Raw genomic sequence first — 20,910 nt, 5'->3', positions numbered from 1 at the left:
ACCTAACAGGCTCCAGGGCCTGCCCCTGCGCACTGCTGCTCCTTGCATCCCTTCGCTGATGGTCCCCTGCCTGCCCCAGCATCCCTCAGCTCCCTGGGCAGCAAGGGCCATGAGGCAGGGGGGCTGAGATAGAGCCACTGTGCTGGGGGTCCTGGTCCTGAGTCTCAGCACTGTGGAAGCCAAAGCTGGACTCACCCCACCTGCAGCCACAGGAGTGTGGGAGCTTTTCAAGCCCTTGGAGGAAAATTAGAATCGTAGAATAGAATCCCAGCCTGGTTTGTGTTGGAAGGGAACTTAAAGCTCATCCAGCCCCAACCCCTGCCACGGGCAGGGACACCTTCCACTGGAGCAGCTTGCTCAAAGCCCCTGTGTCCAACCTGGCCTTGAACACTGCCAGGGATGGGGCAGCCACAGCTTCTCTGGGCACCCTGTGCCAGCACCTCAGCACCCTCACAGGGAAGAGCTTCTGCCTAAGAGCTCATCTCAGTCTCCCCTGTTCTGGCAGGTTAAAGCCATTCCCCTTGGCCTGTCCCTACAGGCCCTTGTCCAAAGCCACTCTCTTTAGGCACTGGAGCTGCTCTAAGGTCTTCTGAAAGCCTTCTCTTCCCCTTCTGCCTTGACTTCCCTGGTCCCTGTCTAGGCATCACGCCTGATACCCAGGCATCTCCTGCACCTTCCAAGGGATGAGCCCTTACAACACCCCAGCTGGATTCCATATCTCTGTCACAGGCCCTGGCTCTCCCCTTGGCATCCCCCAGATCCCTCAGCCCCTACATTTCTATATGCAGCACCAACAAACAACATTTATGTGCTGCATTTGTGCTGTGCAGTGTTTGCACGGAGCACTGCTGCATTTCACCGTGCGGCAGTCACATTTACACACCGCTTTTACAAGCAGTGTTTTTGCCATGATGTGAGGAGGGGAGAAGAGGCTTCCACCCCCCTGCAGGGACCAGCCTGCACACAGGCAGTGCTGGAGGGGCAGGCAGGGTCCCTGCGAGGTGCCGGGCGATGGGTGATCAGTGTGACCAGTGCGATGAGCCCTGCGTGCAGGATGTTCCTATCCTGACAGCCCCATGGGGACCCTCGGTGACTGTTGATGGGGGTGGGAGCGGGCAGGCTGCAGCAGGGAGGTTAATGCTGTTATAAGCCGGGGCAGGGGGTCTCCAACAGACGGGGCCTCGCTGGCCAGATGGGGAGACTCGTCTGCCGCTCGCCGGGGCCACAAAGGAGGGCCCTGGTAGCAGCTGGCCCAAGGAAGAGGTTAAGGAGACACGTGTGGGGGCAAAGCCCAGGGGTGGCAGACGTGGCCCCTGCCTTTGTCGGGGGTCACCTCCCATCTGACGGCAAGCAGGTGGGGCGGAGGGGCGGTGGATGGCTCCATCACCAGCACAGCATCGCTGGAGACACCACTGCCCGCTGCCCGTGTGCCTCCTGCACACAATGAACCTTTGTAGCCTGGGGGTTTTCTGCAAGGAAGAATGGGAACAGCCCCATGGCTGATGGGGGTCACCGGATGCTCTGGCCCCGAGCAGGGGACATGGCAGGGGACAACCAGAGGTTAGTGGCTTGAGAGCAGGGTGTCACTGAGTATCCTCCTGGGCTGACTTGCAGGAGCCCAACAGGGATCAGGATGGGTGCCCATCAATCCTTGTTTAGAATCATAGAATCAATGAGATTGGAAAAGCCCTTTAAGCTCATCCACTTGAAACATTCCCCAGCACTGCCAAGGCCACTGCTAATCTATGGCACTGAGGCCTCATCTCCACGGTGTGTGAACACTTGCAGGGATGGTGACTGCAGCCCTGCCCTGGGCAGCCTGTTCCAATGCCTGAGCACCCTCTGGGGAAGGAATTGCTCCCAATATCCTACATTTTCCCTACATTCTGGTACCTTCAGGCCAGCCACAGGCAACAGTTCCCCCCTGGGGCTGGCACTGGAAGAGCTGCAGCCCCAGGGGCACTGGCCCCAGGAGCCACTGAAGCAGAGCTCACCCCAGCACAGCCCAGCACCCCCAACCCGTTCCAGGCCCCCTGCGCTCCCCTCGCGGGCTCATTTCAATTATCTTCTCCAGGCCATATGAATTCTATTAATATCAAAGTAATGAGGTAATTACTGTGATTCGGAGCCACGGCTGGGGAATTGCTTGGGATAGGATTTCGCCAGCCAAGAGGGTAAATTAAAACCTCCCTTTGGAAAGGAGCAAAGGGCTGTTCCAAAGGTGAGCAGGGGCCAGCCCGGGGCAGTGGGTGATATCCAGGGTGTCCTGCCCCTGATGGCTGCTGTTGTCACTGGGTCCCTTCTCACACTGGGGGTCTTCTGTGGAGATGCCATGGGCTGGGTGGGAAGCTTGCAGCAGGGATGATAGCCCCATCCCTTGCTGCAGCTCCTCCAGGCAATGCACAAGCCTCCTTAGGGATCATGCTTGGAGCATCCACCCTGGAATGCAGATGGATCCCCCTGCTCATTCTGCCCAAGCTGTATGGGTTCAGGCTGCAGCCCTCTTTCAGGCCAGGGACCTGAAAAGACCATCGGGAATGGGGAAATAGCAGGGGCCATGTGTGTGTGTGTGTGTCCTCCTAGGAGATAAGCTCCGGCTGAAAAAAGAGCTTTTCATGGGGCAGTGGATGAGGCCCACAGAAAATATTGTAGGATCCCAGACTGGTTTGGAAGGGACCTTAAAGCTCATCCAGCCCCAACCCCTGCCACAGGCAGGGACACCTTCCACTGCAGCAGCTTGCTCTAAGCCCCTGTGTCCAACCTGGCCTTGAACACTGCCAGGGATGGGGCAGCCACAGCTTCTCTGGGCACCCTGTGCCAGCGCCTCAGCACCCTCACAGGGAAGAGCTTCTGCCTAAGAGCTCATCTCAGTCTCCCCTGTTCTGGCAGGTTAAAGCCATTCCCCTTGGCCTGTCCCTACAGGCCCTTGTCCCAAGCCCCTCTCCAGGTTTCCTGCAGCCCCTTTAGGCACTGGAGCTGCTCTCAGGTCTCCCCTTCAGGAGCCTTCTCTTGTCCAGGCTGACCCAGCCCAGCTCTGCCCACAGATGAAAGGAGGGAGCCCCTGCTGCATCCACCTGCTATGGGGAACTTGGGACACAAGCAGAGCATGGTCCCAGCTGCAGAGGGGTCCCAGCCAGGAACCAGGGATGGTGCTGGGCACAGGGCAGGCAGGAGGCTGAGCAAGGGGAGTGTGCACGCAGCCAGGGGGTAAAAAAAGCTCTTGTGGAGCAGGAGTGTCACAGATCCCTGCCAAGCAGGGAGGGAGCACGAGCTGCTTCCCAAGTCCTTATGAGAGGAACGTGGTATGGAAGGGGAGGGTGGGGTTTGGGCCCATGGTGTTGAGCAGAAAGCCAGGGTGTGCAGGGGAACCCTGCAGGACAGCACGTCACAGACTGAGACTGGGGCTGCCCCAGACCCCAGAATAACTGGGCACTAAGAGGTGAGAAATCCCCCTCAGCGCCCCTCAGTACAGAGGAGGAGGAAACATTTTCCCTGTGATGGTGCTGAGGCGCTGGCACAGGGTGCCCAGAGAAGCTGTGGCTGCCCCATCCCTGGCAGTGTTCAAGGCCAGGTTGGACACAGGCGCTTGGAGCAAGCTGCTGCAGTGGAAGGTGTCCCTGCCCGTGGCAGGGGTTGGAACTGGATGAGCTTTGAGATCCCTTCCAACACAAACCAGGCTGTGACCCGATGATAACCAACAGCCCAGGGGATGCGTGTCCCTGTCCCCGCGGGCGCTGGCCTCTGTCCGCGCACCAAGGGAGGGGGCTCCGGCCAACCCTGCGCAGGGCAGCGCAGGGCAGCGCAGGGGCTGCAGAGCGGCTCTTTGCTGGCCCCTGCTGTCAGTGTGAGGTACTGCAGCTGCCTCCTGCCGTGGAGCCGGCCCGGCGCTGCTCCGCACCCCGCTAGTGGGAAGGAGAAACGGTCCCTGTGAGGAAGGATCCATCCTCCGTCAAGCACCGAGCAGGCCAGCAGTGCCCTAGGAGGGAAGGTGAAGCCCCAGTAGGATGCTCTGAACTCAAAACCCTGATGCTAAAGCTAGAACTGGTGAAACGTCCTTCATGACTCATAATAGTCCTGGGATACAAGGCTCTTCCCATCCCTTCTGTGCCTCTGTGCTGTACTTGGGACAAGAGGCTCTTCCTACAGCATCTCCTGAACAACTTGACAGCCATCAAGGTCTCCTTGTGCTCCAGACCTTCAGGCATCAACGTCGGAGTTGTCCTGTTGATGAGCCATTGGAGAGAAACAGCAGTGGTGGCAAGAAGTGGCATTTATCCAAGATGTATTTGTTAAATTAAAACAGCCCAAAGTATTCCAGTGTGATGGTGGTTCCAGGAGGGCTCGGGGCTTGGCTGGAGCACATCAGTGTTTGCATGTGCTGGGATCCCTGGCTGCACAGCTGCTTCTGGAAGTCCTCTCCAGGCATGGGACTGTGTTTCCCAAGGAGGAGGGCTTTCCTAAAGTGTGTTTGTCCATCTGTCCACCCCCCTGAACTCTCAGCCTGCCCAGGATTTTAGCAAATCCCTTAGCAAACACGTGGGATGCAACTAAAGCCAGTCTGGAGCAGCTGGGGAGCAGGGAAGGGTTTGACATCGCTAAATAAAGCACTTGGAGGTCACCAGGAGGGATGGGATCCAGAGGGACCTGGATGGGCTGGAGAGGTGCAAACCAGTGCAAAGCTCATGAGGTTCAATGAGGCCAAGTGTAAAACTCCGCACCTAGGTTGGGGCAATCCCAAGCACAAACACAGGCTGGGAGAGACTGGATGGAGCTGCCTGAGGAGAAGGACTTGGGGTGTTGGGTGAGGAGAAGCTCTCCGTGACCCAGCTTCAGTGAGTGCTTGAGCCCAGAACAACCCCCCCACCCCGTTCTGGGCTGCACCCCCAGAGCATGAGCAGCAGCTCAGGGAGGGGATCCTGCCCCTCTGCTGTGCTCTGGGGAGACCCCCCCTGCAGCCCTGATCCAGCTCTGGGGCAGCAGCACAAGAGGGACGTGGAGCTGCTGGAGCGAGGCCAGAGGAGGCCATGGAGATGCTGCGAGGGCTGGAGCAGCTCTGCTCTGGAGCCAGGCTGAGAGAGCTGGGCTGGGGCAGCCTGGACAAGAGAAGGCTCCTGAAGGAGAGACCTTAGAGCAGCTCCAGTGCCTAAAGGGGCTGCAGGAAATCTCCGACAGTGTCTCCCACCAGCTCTGCAGGGAGGAATCAGCATTTTCAATTGCAAGCTACAAATGAACCAAAACACAGGGGATTTGCCCCATTCCCTATGGAAGAGGCCAGTGGGGCGAATCAGCCCAATCAAAGCTGCAGATGTGATGGTAGAGTTTACAATGTGCAGTTCTTGTGCTGACTTTTATGATTAATTTATGTCCATTAAATTACCCCAGGGGCTGAATGAAATCCCTGCCACTGATGCCACTTGGTTTTAGAGCATCTGAGAACCAGAAGCAGCAGCAGGCAGTGAATACTGGGCTTTAATCTGCTGCAGCTTTTGCCTTTCTCAAAACTATTTTAGCTCCCGGGTGCTGCTTTTTGCCATCCAGTCTCTTGTTCCTGCCCTAACATAAAGATATGCCACAAGGCAGAAACAGTATTTTCACGTGATAAGAAAGCAGCTGATTGTGGTTATGTCACGGGGATGTGGTAAGAGAAGGGCCTGGACTGAGACAGAAGAAACTTTGTAGGCCACTAATTATGTCCCAAAGCAAACAGAAAGCGATCTCAAGTTAAAGGACTCTGAGATTCCAATGACATTAAAGTCAGACAATGCCATTTTGTCTCATTTCCTGCATAAGAAAGGATGAATCCCTCTGTTAAATACATATATTGCACACTTACATCTATTAATATCTATATTAAAAATCTACCTCTATTAAAATCTATCTATAGCAATACCTATCTATATAACAGAAGCTGTTTTACTTCCCTTCCATCCCTCACAGGGTTTTCACGTGTCCCCACCACGAATTCCCAGAGCAGAGCAGCACTTCCCTGGTGCTAGGAGCTAGTGGCTGTTGAGGGAGCATCCCGAGCACCACTGGATGGTACCTGTGTCCCTGTGGCTTGGGAATGTTGTCCCAGAGAATGAACGTGAGGTCTTGAGGTCTTTTATTTTGCTTCAGAAGGAATTAATGCAACGAAGACAAGTAACAAACCATCTTTATAAATAGAGCGGTGGGCTCCGACACAGCTCCTGGCTACGCAGAGTAACGAGGCTCATAATAGCTGCTTAACGACGCAGCTCAGGGGGCTGGGGAGAGTATGCAGGGAAAACATCAGGATGGGCTCAGTCCCGCTGGGAAGCGGCACCGGACCCGAGTCCTCCGGTTGGGCTGGAGACAAGGGGTGCTGTTTGCAGCTGAAACAGCCGGGGTCAGGGCCCTGCCGCACCCGCAGCCCCACACCGCAGCCTCCCGTGCTCCTTCCCCTCCCACGGCTCCCGCTGCGGGGCGGAATTCCCAGCTGGGCTTTTGTCACCACGCACGTGCGTTGCTGCGGGAAGATTCTATTCCTGTGAATAGACTCAGTTCTCTAGGCGAGTCCTCCCCCGCTGCTCCCCCTCAGCAGGAGCCCTGACACACACTGCTGGCATCTCTGGAAGCTGCGACTTGCTCCTGCCTGCCAGCCCCAGCCTTCGGTTCCTCCCTCCCATTCCACAGGCTGTCCGTGGCATGACAATTACCCTCATGGTACCTTGCAGAGGGTCAAATCTAGCCAGGACCACCCCATGCGCTGGGTTCCCAGCGTTCACCATGTGCCCTGGGACACAAAAGGACTCCTGAGAGATGAAGGAGCCTGAGCAGAAGCACTCCTGGGGGGCAGGCTGGGGGAGTGAAGCCTGCAGGAAGATCCCAAAGGCAGCAGCACCCCTGCTTGTGGGCCCCAACCTTCCCAGGCCACAGCTCTTGCCCAGCGCTGGACTAGTCTGTTGTACCCCCTGCCCAAGATGAGCGTCCCAATTCAGAACCAGGGTCCTAAGGGCATTCTGGACTCCAGGTGTGTCAATGTCTCATTTCAACCTCCCCTCTTGATGCAATTGCCACAGGAACACTAGTTGCTGAAGGGAAGAACAAACGGTCCTGCAGCCGTACAGAAGTGGTGGCCATAGCATGAGCTTTCCACTGTGCCTCCACATTGGCCTCACATCGTGCCCTGGCTCTGGTGACCATGGTGTTGTCTCCATCCCATCAGCAGGACAGGGAAGGGCAGGGCTTCTCCCTCTGTCTTAAATGGACACCATCTGGATGGTTTCCATGCATCCAGGCCATGCTTCTCAGCATGCTGCTGGGCACAGAGCTGGGAAATGAAAGAAAACAACCTGACAGTGCTGTTCTGCTGCACTAAAAGCAGGATTTAGAGTTCCCACTGCTGCTTCAGACAGGAACGTGGCCTTAAAGGCTGGAAGTATCAAAAGCAGCATTGGGAAGGGAAAAAAAAAAACAGGGACAAAGTGCTGATGGCAGCTGCCCAGCTGGGAAAGTGAGAGTTCCAGAGGAGTGGCACAGGGAAAATGAGCCCCTTCTCCACTGAAGGACCAAAGGACAGTATTCCCCTCTGCTGTACCCAAACTGAGTGGCACAAGCAGCCTGTGGGGTGTGCAGGAATGGGATCACACCTTGGGCTGGCTGATGGGCTGCTGTAGAAGTGCTTCCTTCAGCAAGCAGCACCGTACCCCAAAGGCAGGGACTTGCTTAAGCCAAACCCCGGACTTTGCAGCAGAAGGCAAGTGGGGAATGTGTGAACTGCCTGTTTTGTAGAGAAACAACCTTTAGGGCTTCCTCTGTGCGACCTCAAGACATTCCACAGCTGCTGCTGTGTGGGAGGGAGCCCCGGGAGCATTCTTCCCTCTGTGCATGGCCGATGCTCAGCGCTGGCTGTGGCCCCGGCCAGGGAAGGGCTGTGATGAGCAGTGCTGGCTGCAGCCACCAGCCCTTAATCCATCCCATCCATAGCCTGATGTGGATGTTCCTCAATGCTTACAAATCCTGGTGTTCTGCAGAGATCTCAGTAGTCCCAACCCTGAGCCCTCTGGAGCTCTAGGAGTGCAAAGGGCTCAAGGGATGTGCAAGAGGTATTTGCTACTACTCCTTAGTAGCATTTTCTGCTCCTAACTGCTGCCTCTTGGCATGCGGGGCTGGAAAGAAGGCAAAATGCTGTTCATGATTGCGAAGACAAGCAAGGGAGCAAAGGGAACAGCCCTTGAATGCCTGCAGACACCATCTCCTGGTTCAACACTCGCTGGGCTGCTGGGAGCTGCCTGTCCTGAGGTCACTGAAAAGAAACTGGCCCCCAAGGAGCTCCATGGCCAGGGCTGGGTGCAGGCAGCCCCTGCACAGCCCTGCCCTGAGCATGGGGCCACCGCCTGCTCCTGTGCCACTGCTGGCCCCTGGAAAGGAGTTAGGGGTGTTGTGGGAAGCTGGTGCCTTGCATAGAATCAAATACGAGCCTGGTTTGTGTTGGAAGGGACCTGAAAGCTCATCCACTTTCAACCCCTGCCACAGGCAGGGACACCTTCCACTGCAGCAGCTTGCTCCAAGCCCCTGTGTCCAACCTGGCCTTGAACACTGCCAGGGATGGGGCAGCCACAGCTTCTCTGGGCACCCTGTGCCAGCGCCTCAGCACCCTCACAGGGAAGAGCTTCTGCCTAAAAGCTCATCTCAGTCTCCCCTGTTCTGGCAGGTTAAAGCCATTCCCCTTGGCCTGTCCCTACAGGCCCTTGTCCAAAGCCCTTCTCCAGGTTTCCTGCAGCCCCTTTAGGAACTGTAAGACTGTCCCTGGGCCAGACCCAGGATGTGCAATGCAGCACTGGGATCTCGTGTCCCTTCTGGTGCCCCATGCCTGCCCGGAGTGGAGAGCCCTGGGGAGCATCAGGTCACTCCATGCTCCATGCTGATCTGGGACAGGGAGCACTGAGGTCCCGGGTCTCTCCTCATACCCCGTTCCGGGAGGACTGAGGACCCGTGTCCCTCACAGTGCCCCCCTGTCCCAGAAGGGAGTGAGTAGCACCCGGGACCCTGTTCCCCCCGTACCCCATCCCGTCCCGGAGCAGGGAGCTCCAAGCTCCCGTGTCCCACCCAGTGCCCGTCCCGGTGCCGGCGGGGCGGTGCGCGGGGCGTTGCGCGGGGCGGTGCGCGGGCGCGCAGCGGGGCGGCAGCGCGGAAGATGGCGGCGGGCAGGCGCGCCCCGCGCACGGGGCTGCTGGAGCTGCGCGGCCCCGGCGGGCAATGGCTCCGCGTCCTGCTCTCGCTGGCCGAGGACGCGCTCGGGGTGAGCCCGGCCGATGGCCCCGGTCCCGCTGCCGGCCCCGGCGAGGCCCCCGCGGCTCAGCTGAACGGCGGCGACCCGGGCTCCGCCGTGCCCGAGGCGCTCGCCAACATCAGGCGCACGGTGCGCGTCGTCAAGCAGGACGTGGGGGGGCTCGGCATCAGCATCAAAGGTGAGCGACGGGGCCGGGGAAGGGTCCCGGACGGGGCGGGGGAGCACCGGGACCTGTTGCTGCTGCCTTTCCTGCTGCCGGGCTTGGAAGGAGACTGGGGAGGAGCGGGCTGGGGCCGGGGTCTTCACATCCCATGGCACTGCCCGAACCCTTGTGCAGGACGAGGGAGGGGGGGGACACGTGGCAGTGATGGGACCCGAAACATCCCCAGCCCATGGAGAGAGCAGCACTTTGGGGTATAGCAGTGACCGGCCAGCCCCTGCCCACTGTGCCCCAGCTGCAGCCTGGGTCCCACTGCCCCCTTGCACACAAGTGTAGGGTGGTGTCCCACGGGGCGGGTGGGACACAGAGAGCACCCGGTTACACAAGAGCTGCCCGTTTGCAGCCCAAGGGAGGGCTCTGCCTGCGTGTCATTGTCCCCTCCGTGCCTCCATGCTGGGAAATGCCCCGTTAAACGATCGGCACAAGGAAGGAGGCGATCGCAAAGCCCTTGGAGATCTCCAGGAGTGGGGAGCTGGGGTTTTAAACCAGCTCAGGCTTGGAGATCTGCTCCCGGAGAGCCGAGCAGCGGGAAGCCTCCGTGCTGGAATCCCTGTTTCCCTCCCGAGCTGTCCCCCTCCTCCGGGACTCGCCCGAACTTCAAGCTGGAAACTTTTTGAGGCAGGGGTGGCGTTGGTCCCTGCCTTGGCTTTTCACGCGGCTTCAGCGTGTTGGAAGCTCTGTGAAAGGAGGGTGAAACAGCAGCAAGCGGGCAGGGAAAGGGCTGTCAGGAGCCATGGGGGAGAGGGTTTAAACTGTGTGTGTGTGCAGGCGGTGAGCTCCGTATCCCTTGGTCAGCTCTCACTTCCTGACGTGGCTTCTCCCAGCTCGGAGGAGAAGCAGCCACGGCCTCTGTCTCCCTCTGGAAGCAGGAGGCTTTGCGATGGGGATGTCCGGATTGAAACGGTGCCTCTGGCAGTGTCTGTGGGATGCCTGAGCCTGCCAGTCCTTTTTGGGAAGCACAAAGCCCCCTTCACAATAGCCCCTTGGCTGCCAAGTTACTGCCAGCTCTGCGGCTCTCCCAGGAAAGCAGGAACGTCGCTGGGCTCAGTTAAACTTCAGTTCTGCAGTGACGTACGTGGAAACCAAGTAGTCACCATCCCAACGGGGAGCTGAGGCTGTTCTGGGCTGCCCCGGAGCGCATCGCTCCTCCTCACCCTGCTGCAACGTTCCCGGTGGAGCTGTGCCAGCCATGGCCCACCCGGGAATGCTTCACTGTGAACCAGGGTGCGGGTTCAGTGTCCTGCCATGGGATGTGGCGAGGGGACGGGCACCGGGCCTGGCAGTGCCCTGGCTGCTGGGCAGTGGGAGCCATGCGGGAGCTGGAGTGCGGGGCCCTGGCAGGGTGAGGAGCTGCAGGGACAGGCTCAGCAGCTCCAGCAGCCCCCGCGGGGGCCTCTGACAGCTGATAACTGGAGCCCTGCGGGGCCTGGCAGGCATCGGAGTGAGGAAATGCCTGTGGCACCGGCTGGGACAGCCCTGGGGCCGTGACAGCAGCCAGGGCTCAACATCTGCCTCCGGGGTAGTCATAGAATGAACCAGGGTGGAAAAGCCCTTTAAGCTCATCCAGTCCAGCCCTTGCCCCAGCACTGCCAAGGCCACCACTAACCCATGGTACTTAGGACTCGTCTCCATGGTGTGTGAACACTTGCAGGGACGGTGACTCCAGCCCTGCCCTGGGCAGCCTGTTCCAATGCCTGAGCACCCTCTGGGGAAGGAATTGTTCCTCAGCTCCATCTAAACCTGCCCTGGTGCAGCTTGAGGCCGTTTCCTCTTGTCCCATCCCTTGTTCCTTGGGAGCAGAGCCCAGCCCCTCCTGGCTCCATCCTGTCAGGCACCTGTAGGGAGCCATCAGGTCCCCCCTGAGCCTTTTCTTCTCCAGACTGAACCCCCCAGGTCCCTCAGCCATTCCCCATCTCTCTCGTGCTCCAGGCTCTGCACCAGCTCCATTGTCCTTCTCTGGCCCTGCTCCAGCACCTCAATGTCTCTCCTGTAGTGAGGAGCCCAGAGCTGAGCACAGGATTTGAGGTGCAGCCTCACCAGTGCCCAGTGCAGGGACACAATCACTGCCCTGGTCCTGCTGCCACACTGGTGTTGGTACAGGCCAGGATGCTGATGGCTTCCTGGCTGCCTGGGCACAAAGTCCCCCCATCCTTGGCTAATGAGAGATCATATCTCGGAGGCTCCTTGGGACACGCTGTCCTCAGGGGTATGGCATGTTGGGGGGTCCTATCCAGTGGTAGCTGCTGCAACCCTGCTCCTACCTGGCACGGAGGCAGCAATGCTGCTCGGATCTCCCTGTGGGTTCAAAAGGTAACGTGCAAATTGATCTCCTTGAGCTGCCAGGAGGTTTGAATGGCATCCTTTTAGTCTGGAGAATGGGGAGCAGCAGGTAAATAGGGCTACTGTGTGGAGGGGAGCAAACAGCCAGGTTGGTTCACTTCTTCAAAAAGATTCAGCTCTTACCTGTTTCGAGCACAAAGTCCTTAGGACAGGGATAGTCACTCACACACAATACCAATAAAGACATGCTTTCCTGCCAGGATCGATGGGGAGATGGCCAGGTTGAGTGTTCGCTATGTGAGGAAACCTGTGACCGTTCAGGTTGGTTTTGGAGCCATCATCTTTGTGGCCCAAAGCCTCGTGGCTGTTGCAGGCATGCCATGGGCAGCAGGCTGGTCCCGAGCATCCCCCTCCCCACCCGCTCCTCCGTGTGCTCCAGCAGCCACAACCCCTTCATTTCTCTTCTGTTCCAAGGTGGCCGAGAGAATAAAATGCCCATCTTGATCTCCAAGATCTTCAAGGGGCTGGCAGCAGATCAGACCGAGGCGCTGTATGTGGGGGACGCCATCCTCGCCGTCAACGGCACCGACCTTTCCGAGGCGACACACGATGAGGCAGTGCAGGCCTTGAAGAAGACGGGCAAGGAAGTGGTCTTGGAAGGTAGGAAATGAGGGTGTGAGGGGGCACGAGGTCCTCCTGCTGCCAGGGGCTGATCCCTGTTCCCTGGGGGTGTACTGAGAATATTGGGATGTTCTGCATATTCATTGCATCATCTGCATCATTGCATGAATATTCTGCATCATTTGCAAATTCATTTGCATACCTTTTGAATGGAAGCAGCATGTGCAGACTGGTTTATCTGCTCATCCTGAGCTCAAGGTCACTGCTGAGGTCTCTATCTCCCCCCAGATAGGGAGGACATGTATGTGTGTGCCACCATTTGATGCCCAGTGGCTCCCTCCTTCTCTCTGCTGCAGGACCATGGGCAGGCAGTGATTGGAGACATGGGATTTGTGACTTCTGCTGTACAGCACCACCTTGAGCCCTGCTGTTCATGGGGCAATGGAAAGCTTTTTCTGCTTTCTCTGTGGTTCTTATTTAAACCCACATCCTGGGCTGGTGCAACTCTGCATGCCTGTGCCAGTGTGGAGGACAGACACTGGCATCCTGCTCCTTGCTGAGCACCTTTGGGTTTGCTGAAGGGGGTTCAGCAAGAGGACCAAGGTGCCAGGCACAAGCAGAGCCAGCACAGGAGAACATCCAACAGGAGCTACCTGCCCTGGGGCAGGTGAACCCCAGCTGCAGACCTCCCCTAGACCTGGCAGTTGAGGCTATGAGCATCCCAGGGATGCAGCCTTCACCATCCCAGGGGAGGCTGGAGCTGCTCCCCTGGGAACCGCTTCCTTCATGGTACTGGGTGGCCAGTCCCTGGTACCAGGATTCACACTGCAGAGCCCCCCAAACCCCACTTGGGGAGAGCGTGAGGGCTGGTGGGTTGGGAGTGCAGGAGCCCTGAGGGGGACACCCCATTCTTCTCCCATTGCACTTTGCATTACCCCTGTCCATGTCTGCCCACCCTGGTCAGCTCAGGCGAGCACAGGGAGCACCCAGGATCTGTCCCTGAGGACAGGACCCTTCCCTTTCCCAGCCCCTGGATCACCCTGGCTAACCATGAGGGTCTTGGCTCCAGAAACCCTTCACAGTGCAGCTGCAAGGCTGCAGAGGGAGGTTTCATGTGGGGGCAGTGCTCTGGTCTCTGCCTGCACAAGGAGCAGTGCTGTGTGTGTGCTGCCAGCAGCCACCGGGGCTCTTTCTTCCCTTCCCCACATTGTCTCAGCTCCAGATTCTCAGTTTTAGCTTCGCTCAGCCCTTTCTGCTGTGGGTTCCTCCTCCTGGGAGCCGCAGGACCACAGTTCAGCTGGAGGAATGTGCTGCTCTGCACAGCTGCTGGGAGCAGATAGGGTTGGTGGTGGTGTGGGTTTTGTTTTGTTTTGGGTTTTTTTGACCAAAGAGAAATACAAGAGCCTCTTTCCCTGTGAGTCTGCAGAATTCCTCCCGTAGCTGCTGTTCTCCGACCACCCTCTCTCTGTTATTCTTTTGTCATCCTTTGCTTTGGGGTGGGTTCCCTTTCTGCTAGAGGGAGGTGGGGATGAGCTGCCCTTTCTGTAGAGAACAGCTTCTCTCCCTGGACCACCTCCTCCTCCTCCATGCCCCTGCAGAGCTGTGCGCTGCCAGGCAGGCAGGGCTTTTGCTGTAGCTCAGCTATGGCCTGCTGGGCTTCTGAATTCAGTAGAACTCCTAGCAGGTACCTTTGGGAAGAGAATGGGGCTGGGCCAGCCCCACCATGGTGCTCCAGAACCTTTGTGATGAGTCTGTAGCTGATGCTGTTGGGCTACGGCAGTGTGGTGTTGCTCAAGGATGCTGCAGGCACCAGCCGGAGCAGGGTTCGTCTGATCGTGGACATCAGGTATAAACATGGTGCATCTCCATGTCATCCCTGTTCTGGGAAGGATGCCCCATTGCCACTGCAGGGCTGACACTGCAGGGTGGTCACTATCAGGCCTGCACTGCCCTGTGAAGGTGGTGGCCCTGCCTCGGGATGGGGTGTTCCCTGCCTTATACCTGCACCCCAGTGGCTCTCCAGGAGCCTGCCCCGGGGTAAGGTGGCAGGGCTGGGGGAAGACAGTGGCCTTAACATGCCCAAAGGGAGTTAAAGGCAGGTTTCCTGCTCCCTTCTCCTGTTTGGGCTCGCTCTAGAGCTTGGGGAGAAGCACCTTAACATCACTTTCTGGTTCCTGAGTGCTGCCAGATGTGACTCTGACTTCCCTTATGGCTGCCGTAAGTACCAAAGTAGTTGGTCACAGCCAGTGTTTGCTGCCTTGCTCCTCTGGGCTGTGTCCATTCCCTGTTTTAGGAGTTTTTAGGGTAGTTTGCAACAACATCACAGCAGCCAATAAACCAGGGAGCAGCTCCTCATGGGGCAGGGAGTGTGTCCAAGGTGGCCGAGCTGGGAGGTGACACATTTGGATGTGAGCAGCAGCAGCAGCTTGATGTGCTGGCTCTCGCCTGGGCTCCGCTTGGCTCTGCCTCCAGGGTGTCCTTGCTGGCCGGGCATGAGGACACGCACATACCTCTCTGTGTGTGCTGCCAGGAGGTTCTTTTGGATCTGCCAAACTGCTCTCTTGGTATTTGCAGGAGGAGTTGGACTGTATTTATCTTACAGTGCTATTTGGGGAAGAGCTGCTCTCCCTTACCTTATTTTTCCCTTTTTTTGGGGTGCTGTTTTTGGATTGCTTGGTATCCAGCGACTCTCCACAGCAAGGGAAGGGCTGATAAGCATCCTTCCAGGTGCCTTGGGAAGGGCTTCAGGGTCAGGGGTGCTTTTCATGGTGAGCCCTTGACCCATATTGGCACTGGGAGAGAACTGGGAGCAGTGGGGTGAAGGAGCTGTGGACATCTCACTTCCATGGCAGCCCTGAACTTGTTGGCCACAGGGCAGCTCCTGAGGCTGTTGCAGCTCTCCAGGACTTGCTCGGCCAAGTAAAGCTTGGAAACTTGGAATTCAGCAAAGCAAAGGGCTGCGGGGGGAGCACGGCCCTGGTGGGTTGATTGTCCTGACTGTGGGAAGCCCAAGCAGTTGTGGAGGGTGATGTGCATGGTGTGAGATGTGAAACACCCACAACGTGTAGGTGACCCTGGGGTAAATAACACAGTGCAGAGCAGAAGGGGGTTTTCAGTGAAGGAGGGAGGTGGAAGCTGGGATATGTGTGGTTCTGTGTCACTGCTGCTCTTGGGGCTCAGAAGGGCTTTAGGAGGGAAAGGGCTGAGGTGTTCTCCAGCTCTTCATGGGACACCAGAGTGAATGTCTGCTGACAGTTACCAGTAGCAGAGGTGATGCACAATATGGGGTGTTTGCTTTAATGATTTGGAGGTACTTACTGCATCCATTCAATACCAGGTGATGCTTCAGTGAAGGGACAGGCAGAGCTGAGTCAATTCGCTATAAAGCCTGTGCTGGGGTCACTGGAGGAGGCAGCAGCTCCAATGGGATGGTGGTCTGATGCACAGCCCCCTGGGAGCACTGCAGCCTTCAACACGTCCCACCTCTGTGCAGGCTGGGGACCCCTCCATGCTGTGGGAACCCATTGGTGCCTCCTGACCAGCCTTAAATCCTCCTTAAAGCCATATGCCAGAGAGACAGCGCTGACTGTGGCTGTTGCCTCTTTCTCCATGCTCCATCCTGGGGCTGGGCACTGCTCTATCCCCATGGCTCGGTCGGGACGTGACCCTGACTGCACAGCTAATGCCGGTGCTGTCCTCCGTGTGCCCTGGGAGCTGTGGGCTGGCAAAGGGATGCTGCTCGGGTTTCAGGGGCTGAGAGCTGCCTTCCTCAGCTCCAATTAGTTCCCAAGCACTAGGATAATGGCAGGTCCACGCTGCCAAGATTAATGGCTCAGGGTAGAATCCAAGGCGGCTCAGATGCCTGCGGGAACGCGGCAGCTATTTATAATGGGAGGCACAGGGCATGGGGCTGGTGGCCTCACGCTGCCTTCTTGGCTGGGGCCACCGCGGGGTGATCAGCCCCTTGTGTCACAGCAGCATCACAGCCATGTATAGCTGTGTCCTGCTGGGCCCAGGCAGAGCAGGGCACTGTGTCCCATTGCAGCTCCTGATGGGGTTTCAGTGTTGAGAGGCTTTGGGGAGCTGGCTGGGTTTGGAATGAAGTGGGAGATGGGCAGTGGTAGTAGGCGAAGGATGAGGGTATGCTGTGGGTGCAGATTGTTTCCTGGTGGGTAAAGGGCTTTTCCTGGCACACAGTCAGGCTGCTGTGGCTTTGCTGAGTGGTGGAGCTGCTCCACCAAGCAGCTACCTACAGGAGTTGGCTGCAAAGCCAAACTTGTGTCTGCCCTTCTGCCACCCTCAGTGAAACTCACTTGGACCTGAATGAAATCAGCAGTGATGGCTGCGGACATTAGGCAGAAGCTCTTCCCTGTGAGCGTGCTGAGGCGCTGGCACAGGGTGCCCAGAGAAGCTGTGGCTGCCCCATCCCTGGCAGTGTTCAAGGCCAGGTTGGGCAAAGGGGCTTGGAGCAAGCTGCTCCAGTGGAAGGTGTCCCTGCCCGTGGCAGGGGTTGGAACTGGATGAGCTTTAAGGTCCCTTCCAACACAAACCAGGCTGGGATTCCATGACCCTATGACATAGCAGCAGGAATGTCCCTCCCATGGTGTTTTCCTCAGGGGCCACCCAAGGGAAAGCCCTTCCCTGGAGCCACGGCTGGTCCCACAGTGCAGCACCGTGACTGGCATCTCCCCCTGCTCAGCCCAAGGCTTTTGGCTGCTGCTGCCAACCTCATTTTCAGGATGCAGCTGTGGGGCCCCATCAGTTCCTGAGGACCTTGATCTCCCTCTTCCCCTCACCCTCGGGACACGGCTGCTGTCCCCATGTGGCTCTCAGGGCTCTGGCTCCGCAGCCGAACCCACTGGGGACTGGCAGCTGAGTCCTTGTCCCTGGTTTATAACCCAGGACAGGGTGGTGTGAGCTGCGAGCACGCAATTCCCAACTGAAGGCTTTTCCTGGGCCTGAGCCATGGTATTTGAGAGCTTTTGCTCCCAGCTGGCAGCAGGACCGGCTGTACCAGCACAGTTTGCAGGGTGTAATTTTGTCCTGGGAGTCCTGCCCATTCCCCACCCCCTGCCTCCATGTGCGGCCCCAGAGACCTGGATCTGTGACCTGATCTGGGCTAAAGGAAAGGAAAAAGGGGGAAAAGGCCATTTTTATCCCTCTTGAGGGGCCCTGGGCTGGGACGGTGGGGCAGAGGATTATAGGTATGGTGTCATCCTCTGGTAGCACCTTGCCCATCAGTGCTATCCCCTCTCTGCACCCACAGGGGTGCAGGGCAGAGGGCACACTGCGCCCATGGGTGACAGCTCTGAGGAGGTGATGGAGGTGACACCAGCTCTGGTGCAGAGAGGGTGCAAGGGGTTTCAGCGGGGCAGGATAGGGCTGCCCCAGCCTGTACCATGTCTTTAACTGGTGCTGCCTCTCTTCCAGTGAAGTACATGAAGGAGATCTCGCCCTACTTCAAGAACTCATCTGCTGGGGCAACAGTGAGCTGGGACCCCTCACCCGCCACCCTGCAGAAGCGCTCCTCTCCCCTCCTGCCCCCTAAGGAGCTCCGGGAAGCCAGGACCATGCCCCTCAAGATGTGCTATGTGTCCCGCAAGTGCCTCCCCACCGACCAGGAGCACAGGTCAGGGCAGGGTGTGGGGATGGGGCGATGCCACCGCAGTGCCCCGTGGTGCCGAGGGCCTGTGGGGATGCATGGGGCCGTGTCCCTGCAGGTACCTGGAGGTGTGCTCAGCGGACGGGCGCGTGGCCCTGTTCCTGCGGGCGAAGGACGAGGCGACGGCGCAGTCGTGGCTCAGCGCCATCCAGGCCAGCGCGGGCGCCCTGGTGCCGCGGGTGAAGGAGGAGCTGCGGGCTCAGCTGGCTGGTGCTGGCACCGTGGCTGGACGGGACGTGAAGCACGTGGGCTGGCTGACCGAGCAGGTACCCCCTGCCCCCTGACACCCCCTGCCACCGCGCTGCCGGTGCCCCTGACCCAGTCCCATTGCAGCTCCCCAGCGCCGGCACCAGGAACCTCTTGGCTGTGCTCACTGAGAAGGAGCTGCTGCTGTACAGCAGCCTGCCGCAGAGCCGGGATGCCCTGGGCAAGCCTGTGCACAACTACCCCCTCATTGCCACCAGGTAGGGACCATGGTCCAGCACCCTCCTCTCTTGCGTGGGGAACAGGGCCCTGGTGGTGTCTGGGGTGGTAGCAGGGGCGCAGGGTCAGGGCAGAGCCCTGGGGATGCTGGTAGCATTCCTGGGGTGGCAGCAGGGGCTTTTGAGGTGATGGCAGAGTCCAGGGGTGGTGGCAGGGCTCTGGGGTGATGGCAAAGCCCTGGGGTGGTGGTGATGTCCAGGAATGATGTCTGTGTCCTGGGGATGGTGGTGGTGTCTGGGGAGGTGGCAGGAAGCTGGGGATAGTGACAGTGTCCAGGGGTGGTGGCAGGGCCCTGGGACGATAGCAGAGTCCTGAGGTGGTGGTCCAGAGGTGGGGAGAGAGCCCTGGGGATGGTGGCAGTGTCCAGGAGTGATGGCAGGACCCAAGGAGACTGAGATGAGCTCTTAGGCAGAAGCTCTTCCCTGGGAGGGTGCTGAGGCGCTGGCACAGGGTGCCCAGAGAAGCTGTGGCTGCCCCATCCCTGGCAGTGCTCAAGGCCAGGTTGGACACAGCAATCTGCTCCAGTGGAAGGTGTCCCTGCCTGTGGCAGGAGTTGGGACTGGATGAGATTTAAGCTCCCCTCATCCTGTGGGTCCATGGCAGTGCCCAGGCCGCTGGCAGCACCCAGCGGTGTTGGCAGAGCCCGAGGTTGGTGCCAGCGTGCGGGGTCCAGGCACAGGGCGGCCGCTCGGGCGGGTTCGGGCTGTGGTGATGGTGGTGAGCATCCGCGGGGCTGCAGCGCCCCCTGCCGGCCGCGCAGTGCACACACCGGGGCCGAGCTGAGCTGTGCGGAGCTGAGCTGGGTGCGGTGCTGAGCGCTGCGGTGCTGCAGGCTGGTGCACTCGGGGCCGGCCAAGGGCTCGGCGCTGTACGAGGCGGAGCTGTCGTTCGCGCTGCGCAGCGGCACCCGGCTGGGCGTGCAGACCCATCTCTTCAGCCTGGAGAGCCCCCGCGACCTGGCGCTGTGGACGCGGCTGCTGGTGGACGGCACCCACGGGGCGGCCGAGCTGGTGCAGGAGGTGTCGGCAGGTCAGCGGGGGTCCGGGGGGGCCGGGCGGTGGGGCCCGCGGCCACCTCTCACCCTTGTGCCTGTCCCCATCCACAGCCTGCACGTGGAAGGGGCAGGACTGCACCCTGTCCATCCACATCGACAAGGGCTTCGCCATCTCCACCACCGAGCCTGGGCTCAGCAAGACCATCCTGCTGCAGCAGCCCTTTGAGAAGCTGCAGATGTCCTCTGATGATGGCACCAAGATGCTCTACCTGGACTTTGGTGGTCCAGAGGGAGAGATTGTGAGTTTTACCCTTTCCACCTCTCTAACCCATGCTCCCACTGTCCCTGTGGGGAAATGGGAAGCAGATCACTCACCCTGCACATAGCACCCATCCTGCATGGCCTGTGCATCCATCCCTGGCCAGATGCTGCCCCTTCTCATGCTGTGGTAACATCTATAGGGCTCCGGGTGGTGCCTGTACTCCCTGCCACAAGCAGAAAGCTGCCTGCTCCAGGAACAGCCCTCTCCATTGCAAACATCCCTCTGCTCCTTTCTTGCAGCAACTGGACCTTCACTCCTGCCCCAAAACCATCGTGTTCATCATCCACTCCTTCCTCTCGGCCAAGGTGACCCGACTGGGGCTGCTGGCGTGAAGAGGGAGCACCGGGCAGAGCTGCCCCCACCCCGGCTGATCTATGCACCTTCCTCCTGGCCAAACCAAGCCCCAAGCCATCCCATGCAGACTGGACCCCGTGGGGTCACACCACCCCTGCCAAGGAAGAGCACCATCCAGCTGGGAAGCACCACTGCCAGGGCATTTGGGAGCAGCAGAGGGGTGAAATCCCTCATGGATGGCAGCTCCAGCACCTCTCCAGTCCCTGCATCCCCTCCTTCCTCCATGCCGATGCTCAGTGGTGACTGGAGAAGCCCTGTTGGAGCTGCTGTGAACGGCCGCAGTCGTCACCCCAGTGCCTTGTGAGATGATATTTTCTGTACAAAGAAGCTGTTTGTATCCTCGTTTTATATTTATATCAAGCAGCTATAAATGCTGATGCAGCAGCTCTAACCCACCTGGTTCGGACCCTCTGGAGAGTCCCCAGGTCCTGCAGCACAAGGACGTGTGTCCGTCCCTGGACAGACAGCCCGAGGGCCGGAGACGGAAGCCAGCTCCACAGTGCTTGAGAGATGGGAGCTGCAGATCAGCTCTGTTTGCCAAATTATACTGTATTGTACCAAATGATAGGAACCACTTTGCTTCGTTGGAGTTGGATGGTTCATTTTACTGTGCTAACTCCTGGGGCACTTTATTTCTCAGTTTAGGGGGGCTGCTGGGAAATAACTTCTTTTATGAACCAAAAGATTCCTCATGAAAATGCCTTTTGTGGGGGGGGTCAAA

General features: G+C 58.7%; 1 protein-coding gene across 1 annotated transcript; it reads left to right on the top strand.

Moving 5' to 3' along the window:
- Positions 1-9,155: 9,155 nt before the first annotated feature.
- On the top strand, positions 9,156-20,751 carry SNTA1 (syntrophin alpha 1). Its single transcript, XM_034067151.1, has 8 exons — positions 9,156-9,431; positions 12,228-12,413; positions 17,805-18,003; positions 18,095-18,302; positions 18,370-18,500; positions 19,352-19,548; positions 19,625-19,812; positions 20,075-20,751. The coding sequence occupies exons 1-8, from the start codon at positions 9,158-9,160 to the stop codon at positions 20,165-20,167; spliced, it is 1,476 nt and encodes a 491-aa protein (XP_033923042.1). The 5' UTR covers positions 9,156-9,157; the 3' UTR covers positions 20,168-20,751.
- Positions 20,752-20,910: the final 159 nt, after the last annotated feature.

Source organism: Melopsittacus undulatus, chromosome 10 (assembly GCF_012275295.1).
Source record: "Melopsittacus undulatus isolate bMelUnd1 chromosome 10, bMelUnd1.mat.Z, whole genome shotgun sequence".
Lineage (NCBI taxonomy): Eukaryota > Metazoa > Chordata > Aves > Psittaciformes > Psittaculidae > Melopsittacus > Melopsittacus undulatus.
The sequence above is the reverse complement of the archived record's forward strand: the minus strand, read 5'-3'. Positions and strand labels throughout refer to the sequence as shown.